Source organism: Nicotiana tomentosiformis, chromosome 11, assembly GCF_000390325.3.
Source record: "Nicotiana tomentosiformis chromosome 11, ASM39032v3, whole genome shotgun sequence".
Taxonomy (NCBI): domain Eukaryota; kingdom Viridiplantae; phylum Streptophyta; class Magnoliopsida; order Solanales; family Solanaceae; genus Nicotiana; species Nicotiana tomentosiformis.
In genome coordinates, this window is record NC_090822.1 from 85646763 (window position 1) to 85655039 (window position 8277).

The window sequence follows — 8277 nt, forward strand, 5'->3', positions numbered from 1 at the left end:
AGAGAATCTAGAAATGCCCATGTTCTTTTCATTTCCCCAAAAACCAACACACATTCTTTTTATTTTCACATATATTTAAAAAGTCACCATTAATTAATAATGAAATTGACTGTATTAATTTTAATTTATTTATTTAAAATATAACAAATACTCTTAGACTCTTTATTTTGAAGATAATTTTAAAAAAATAATGAAATATTATAGACCATAAAAAAATATCAAAAAATCAAATAAAGTGAACCGAAAGGAGTATAAAATAAAAATCAGAAAGAAATGAAATGGTGAGAGATAAAAGTGAAGAAAAAGCAGAGAATAAAAAAGGGAGCGGACCGGACCGGACCGGACCGGATGTTGACAAATTTCATGTCAGTGTTGTTTAGAAGGGTCGTTTGTTATTGTTGTGAGAACTCAGAAAGAAGATTTCTTATCTAGCCTAGGATCTCTCTCTTTCTTTTTCTCTCTCTACTCAGAAAATAGTTTACACTTCAGAAGAAGCTCTTTCTCTTTCTAAAAAATAAAAGAACTCAGTGGCCCCAACAGCAGAAGATCAAAATCTCCAATCTTTTGTTCAGTTTCATTAGGATCTGCCCCAACTTCTTCAATGGTGTTCCCACTTTGCTCTTTCCTTTTATTCACTTCATAATAATAATAATATTATTATTAATCTCCAGTATCAATTCTCCATTATTCTTGATAAAGAGGTCGTTCCATGATGTGGGTCTAAAGGTATAATCTTCTTACTACTTTTGATTTATTCATATTTGACTTTAACTCCAAGAAACATAGGATTTCTGTTTTTGTTTTATTCATGTAGTAAATATTTTAAACAATTTGTTTATAAAATTATGGGTTGTCATTCTTGAAATTGAGTTTACACACTTTTACTATATTATGTACAGTAGGCTGTGAATTTGATTAAGTTCTTGGATTTTATAAGTGATCCTTCTTATAATGGGCTCTTTTAGCTTCTATTTAAATTAAAAAAAGAAGAATCCGCTCGTTTTGAAACTTCTCAATGGACAAAGATAGCAATTTTCCTTGCTTATAAAGTAGTTTTTCTTGGAATTGTAGCATGCGAGCTTTCAATTCATTTATTGGTGCTAATCACTAAGCTTTAGCCAAATGCCTCTGGACTTATTTTGGTAAATTGTTGTATTGTTGCTTAATTGATTAGGCATTAAATGTAAACGTACCTTCCTAATTTTTTGTTTCGGCTGTAGGCTTTAACTTGACGAATTAATGTTGACATCATTTTTCGATTATCTGATCCCTGTGACCACAGTTTGATTCATTCTGCAGTACCTATCATAAGGATTTTCTAGCCAAGCTATAAAGTAAAACGAAAATGGTCGACTTCTTAAACCATCCAATCCATTAGCTAATCAAAGATTGTGTGTCTCTGTTAGGCTATGAAAATCCAGTAATTGGAGTTAGGGGGTTTGGGACTGAGGAGTAGTTGTTTGTTTTAGAGAGTTTTGATTTCAGTGTTTCTGACATAGAAATGTGCTGTGCTATCAATGTACTAATATAGTTTTCCACTTCTCTTTTTCGATATTGAAGTTGTTATAGATAAAATTTACTACGGTTAAATTTTAAGCATGGTAGCCGAGGTTAGTCATATGTTACATATACCCATAGCTTTTAGGCACAGAAGTTGGAACTTAAAAGCTATGTGAGAGTTGTATTTCATTTCTGCCGTTAATAGCATATGTTGAATGTGAAGTAATCCTCACATATATTGTATATTAAGCCAGTTAACATATGCCCTCTTCTTTCTGTCCCCATCAATTCTGTATATATTGCAGTTATGCTGCATGCCGATACGGATGATACTCTGCTTCTTAGATCCTTGTGGAAAAGATATAGTAACATGAAGCAATCTGAATATTATAGTTTTTTTTGCTCTCTCAATATTAACATACATTCTTTTATGGAATGCCTTAATAAAGTTTTATGCCGTTGGTGTTTGTTGTAAGGTTTTTGGTTCGTTGTGCGTGCATGTGTACATATATAGGATTTTAATGTCTTGCATCTTATTTCCTTTAGGCTGTCTTTTCAAACTTTTTAAATTCCATTAATGGGTCTCTTAGCTAATTCGGACTGATATCTACCGAAGAAACCTGAAGATAAACAAAATAGATCATTTCAAAGTTTTAGGTAATAAACATCATAATCAGTGAACAGCTTGGTTTCATTGAAGTCCTTATGTTTTCTGCTGTTGGCAGGAATGGGAACACAAGTGCATAATAAAGGCTACTTGCCAAGTCATTATTCCATGAGGGACCTTAGTGAGGATTCTAACAGTAGTATTTGGCCTCTATTTTACGGAGATAAGACCTTCACAAATGGACAATATTATAATGGTTTCGTGTCGAGGACAAAAACGGACGCATATCCAGGATATAATAAGGATGTCCTAAAGCAGAAAATACTTGAACACGAGTCCATATTCAAGAATCAGGTAATTTGATTCTAGTTGTCGATCTTTAGTTTTCTAATAATCAGAAGAACTTTAGTTGTTTTTAATCAAAAAAGGAATCTTTAGTGTTAAGTTTGGTTCTACATCTGGTGATTCTTTGAATTCTTTTTTCAAAAAGGAGTTTAATTCTACATCTGGAGCTAACAGTGAGACCGGTTGTATTCTCATTCTCCTTTAGTTGTTACCTACGGCATGTTTCTGCACAAAAGTAGTCATTGCGCGCCCCCCCCCCCCCCCCCTTTTTTTTTGGAATCATGTCCACTGGTACTGCCGAAGTTTATTTTTGCAAAACTTTGCTTGTAGGTGGTGGAACTGCATCGCCTTTACAGAATTCAGAGGGACATGATGCATGAAATTAAAAGGGAAGAACTGCACAAACTTCGGACATCAATGGATCCCTCCTCTTCGTCAAGCCTCCTAGGATCTCAAATACCATCTGAAGATGCTCGGAAATGGCATATTACCAGCTTCCCCTCGCCAAATTCTGGTTGTGCTAGACCATCTAAATCGGTTACAGAAGTTGTCAATTCACCCTTGAGTTTTCCAAAAGGGAATGGCGGACAGTTTGATCAATGCCAAATGCAAAATGGTTGTTCTTCAAATATATGTGAAGTTTCGGAGAGACCCTCAAAGGTTCGGAAAAAGTTGTTTAATCTTGAACTTCCAGCTGATGAGTACACTGATGCAGATAACAGCGAGCAGTTGCGGGTTAATGTTGGATCTTTCGATCCAAGTTATCGAGTTAATGGAAACTACAGAGTCGCCCAAGAGAATAGTACAAGATTGTTTCTTGGTGATGGTGCTGCTGCAAAGAGTAATTGCGGAAAAAGTACCTTAACTTCCAATACATGTTTAAGAAGCTCAATTGAGTTGGCTGATCTCAATGAACCAGCTCAGTTTGAAGAAGCAACTCCATCACCTGTTGATTTTCTCAGTTATGGTAACAATCATAGAGAGAGTAGAGGCCTAAATGCTTCTGCTAAATCAAATCCAGCATTTGTGGCTTTTCCAAGAGATTCCACTAATGGGTCCTTAAATAGCCTAGATGTTGACAGTAAAGGCAAAGAGAGGGAGTGGTTATCTTCTGCTTATGTAACTGGTAATAATACCTTTATAAGTTTTTTCCTTGTGGTTGAGTTTGACAGAGTTTAGGATTATGTTAGAGCTTCCTCCTTTCGTGGACTTTTTCGTAATATTATGTGAGGTGTTTACTTCCTTTGTAGGTAACGTCAAAGGCTTGGCACCAGTACCTCAGAATCTTGAACAAGACAAGCTACCTACACTTTCCAATCCAGCACAGGTAATGTTTAACAAGGCTTATCGACCTACTGGAATCCATCCACTTCACCCTACAAGAGATGACCTTTGGAAACAGAGAGCACTGCATAGTTTAGAGACATTTCATATAAACCGTGAACATCCATTTGCTAATTCGTCGGAATTAGCCAATCCATGGTCACACACTGTCTGTTCTTGGGGGAAACCCAGTGGTAACATTACTCAGAGTCCACAGGCATCTCAGAGCCATGACATTTTTGGAGACAAATGGCGAATCAATGATAGTTCTAGGTTGATTCCAGATTTAGCTAGTGATCAACCGATCTGGAACAGGTTTGACCACGGTTCCTCTTCGGCTTCCAAAGAATCGCCAGTTGGCTTCCCGTCAGTTGCTAACCGTGCTAAGGTTGAAAATATGACATCTGAGCGAACTTCTATTAATGGATTTCAGAAATTTCTCAATAGCACCAATAAAATGGACTCAATATCTGAAAAAGGTTTCGATTTGAATCTGCCATCTGAGAGTTCAGTAAATGAGGGAGCATCAAGGTGTGATATTGTGTTGGTTGATGGGAAAAAAGAGCTTCAAGACCCTCTATCAGGGTTTCCATGGCTTAAAGCTAAACAAGCCTACGCAAGCCCACCTTTTTGCCAGACTAACACGTCGAAAAATGCTTCATCCCTTGAAGATTGCAATATGAGGGCCACAAAAGAGAATCGAGAGACCCAAAATGTCAGAAATATTCTTGGGGTTCCAATTCGTGTGAATTCCTTGGCTTCCAATAATGAATCATCTTCGCTTGTTTCCACTTCTGTTACTCTTCAGTCTTCACCTGAGGGAGAAAATTTTAGACATGAACGGAGGAATATGGTGATTGACATTAACATGCCTTGTGACCTTTCTGTAACTGAGCCTGAGAAACCGGCTGCTGTCAAACCAGTTGTTTTTGAGAAGGTGATGGAGACGAAAGCTAAAAGTATTAGAAATTGCTTCGATTTGAACTCGTGTATTACTGAAGATGAAGATCCTTTCTCTATTGAAAGCAATAATGTCAATGTGAAGGCTGTTCTGGAGATAGATCTGGAAGCCCCCGTTGTTTTGGAAGCTGATGAAACTAATGTGACTGAAGAAGGTGACACGCAACACGAGGAATCTTCCCGATTTCCTGAAGACAAATCTGAGCAAAGACGGGAAGAGGTTGTCAGGATTGCAGCAGAAGCAATTGTTGCCATCTCATCATCCAGTCAGTGCATTCGCATGGAGGAAGCCTGCAATGATCCGTCCGATGATCCTTTGGCATCCTTACATTGGTTTGTCGATGTAATATCTTCTTGTGCTGATAAACTTGAGAACAGGCCTGAAAGACGGACAATAGGCAAGGATGGCGCGAGCATTGCACGTTCAACCAAGGAAATAGATTACTTTGAGGCAATGACATTACAACTGACGGAGACCAAGGAAGAAGACTACATGCCAAAGCCTTTTGTTCCCGAAGTCCAAAGTTTGGAAGACGCAAGAGCCACTACACTAACAAATCGAACCCGAAGAGGGCGTGCTAGGAGGGGACGGCAGCGTAGGGATTTCCAGAGAGATATACTTCCTGGTCTGGTTTCCTTATCGAGGCACGAGGTGACGGAAGATATTCAGACATTTGGAGGGTTGATGAGAGCTACAGGGCATCCTTGGAACGCAGGGTTGACAAGGAGGACTGGCACCAGAAACGGAAGAAGTCGGAGAACAGTGATCGAGACCATCGCCCCGGACACTGTGTTGACCCCAATAAACCCTCCTCTACTGCACCAACTTAATAATAGGGAAGGCAGTTTGGAGGATAAAAGCCTAACAGGGTGGGGGAAAACAACTAGACGCCCTCGCAGGCAAAGATGCCCTGCAGGTAATCCTCCTCCTCTCCCATTAATTTGAATATGGGAATGAGGATGTAATTTATCAATTCATCATTTATAGAGATTGAGATGACAGATTAGAGACTTCATGAAATTCAGGTATGAAGTTGTTAGCCATGGGGATTATCTGTGTACATGTCTTTGTAGCCCCCCATTGTTGATATATCTTCCATTGGTTTACTGACTTTCATATTCTGGGACAGTGCTGGTGTAATTTCTTGTGGATTTATACAGCATTCCTTTGGGATATGTTTATTTCCTGCCGCTAAGCTGAGGAGAATATGAGATCTTTAAGCAAGTGTTTGCAGAATATCAAGCTGCATTCTTTCCTCGTTTGTGACAATGCATGCATATTTAGCACAAGTATATATAGATAGCATTAACATATATTCTTTAGGAAAGGTAGTGGGTCTGTCTGAACCTTCTATCGAAGGGTTTGGACCGGCTATTCTATTAAGGAATTTTAAAACTTATTTACCCCTCATATAGAGGTTATTGATTAATTACATTAGTATATACAAGACTTCAATCTTACCGATTTAAGGCTTCATTCTTCTCTATTTTTCTTCTCCGTATAGATATTTCTCTCTCCGTTCCTCTTTGATTCGGCTTTTGCATATGAATATGCTCGGAACTTTGAAGGAATGGTGAAGAAAAATAATTCAAACTGGTTAAATGCCGCATAATACATACATGAAGCACCAATATAAATGGGTTACCGGAACTATTTTTCGATAAATAAACAAGAAATTGTCAACAGGAGTGGTGTTTGGAACTAAACTGAAACTAATTAAAGGTGTAGTTGAAATTAAACTGAAGTTGGTCGTGTATACATGAGCTTGAACTCCATTGATAGCCATTAGAATGCTTAGAAGCTTTGAATTCGAGAATCGAAATTTGCAAAATTATTTTTTATTTGGGTTGGGTGTTGTTACAAATGATTGGGAATATCCTTTGGAGTTTATATCTCAATTTTGAGAGCATTTGGTGAAGATTCGAGGTGATTTTGGTTGGAATTTCAGATTGAAACTCGAAAAAGAAGACATAAATAAATTGTATATATTTTGTATATCGGGTGTAGAAACGGTATACAAAATATCTACAACTTACATAATTGTATACAAGTTGTATATAAATTGTCGTTTTTGATTGGATTCTATACAAAAAAAAGAAGGTGTATTTCGGTTGTAGATAATTGTATATTTTGCCCGAATTTGTATATATTTTGTAGAAAACTTTAGTTACAATCTGTAATATGAAAACTTGGACAAACCGGGTAAATAAGTTTAAAATATTTTTTATATACGAAAAAGTCCCTTTTGTTAAATGCTATTTCTGGATTTTATCATGATATTTTTGGGACATCCGTCTTTGAGTGTTCTATTAGTGGAAAATTTGACCTTTTTAGAGTGGAGATGTGTTAGAGTAGTTTGTAACTGCGTGCGAGTCCCACATCGATGGCCACAAGCTTTATAAAGCTAAGCCCATTAAGTGGGTGTTTGGACATAAGAAATATAAAATTCCGAAAAAAGGTAAAAAAGTTTTTCAAGTGAAAATCGTATTTGAAAATTAGAGTTGTGTTTGGACATGAATACAATTTTGGGCCTTTTGAAATTTTGCGAGTGATCTGAAGTGAAAATTTTGAAAAACATCCTTTTAGAGTTTTTCAAATTTTCGAAAAATTCCGAAATTCATCTTCAAGTTAAAATTTAAAAATTTATACCAAGCACTGATCTCGAAAAAAGTGAAAAAATTTTATGGCCAAACGGGCCTTAAGTCCAATAAAATGAACAATTGACATTATATATATATATATAAAAGCATGAACACTTTTAGGAAAAGTTATTTTACAAAAATATCCTTCAAAAATTGAATGACCAAATTATCCTCTATCTAATATTAAAATTACCTCCCATTAAATAAAAAAGTAAAATTAAAACACCACCCATTAAATGGTTTATTTGAACTAAATAGCAGCATATGCTTATTGCTATGTTGGTTTCGCCGGATCAATACCCTCAAAATATTCAATTAGGATCCTATTAAATGTAAAAACATTAAAGAAATAACATTTTCTACGTCTCTCCACTTACCTATCATTATTGTATTCTTTAAAGCAATTAAATTGTAGAGTTATTCTCCGTTAATACAATAATGTCATATGAATGTGAGCAATATGAAGAGACTAACTAAATAATATTGCATTTGGTGTTATTCTGATGTATATATGTAAAGCCTTAACGTTTTTTGAGTTAACTCTTCATTTCGATAGCTTGACTGTTTAAATTCCTAAATGCTTAGAAATATTACATGCATGAGACCCAATGGTCTCTATTAGAACGTGCGATGTCAAAAGAGATGCTTCCCTGCATAAGTAGTTTGTTGCTTATTATTATCCGCTAAATCTTAGTTATGGTGGATAAAAATTAATTGAAATCAAAGATATTTTTCTCAGGTTTCATCACAGAAAAAAATGTACAATATTTAGTGTGCATATGAAAGATATTCATGCAGATAAAGAAACATATACACGATTTTGATACTTGCTCGCTCCCCTTCATCCCAGGTTTATGTACCAGAAACGATTTCAGATTTCGTATTTAATGGAAAACTTA

General features: G+C 36.1%; 1 protein-coding gene across 2 annotated transcripts; it reads left to right on the forward strand.

Moving 5' to 3' along the window:
- The first annotated feature begins 406 nt into the window (after positions 1–406).
- Positions 407–5984, forward strand: LOC104084497 (uncharacterized). 2 transcript variants are annotated; one of them, XM_009588379.3, is made up of 4 exons: positions 407–726; positions 2226–2461; positions 2783–3578; positions 3703–5984. In XM_009588379.3, the coding sequence occupies exons 2-4, from the start codon at positions 2228–2230 to the stop codon at positions 5679–5681; spliced, it is 3009 nt and encodes a 1002-aa protein (XP_009586674.1). In that variant the 5' UTR covers positions 407–726; positions 2226–2227; the 3' UTR covers positions 5682–5984. The 2 variants fall into 2 exon arrangements, with proteins under 2 accessions (XP_009586674.1, XP_070044146.1); XM_070188045.1 differs by lacking the exon at positions 2226–2461.
- The last annotated feature ends 2293 nt before the right edge of the window (positions 5985–8277 follow it).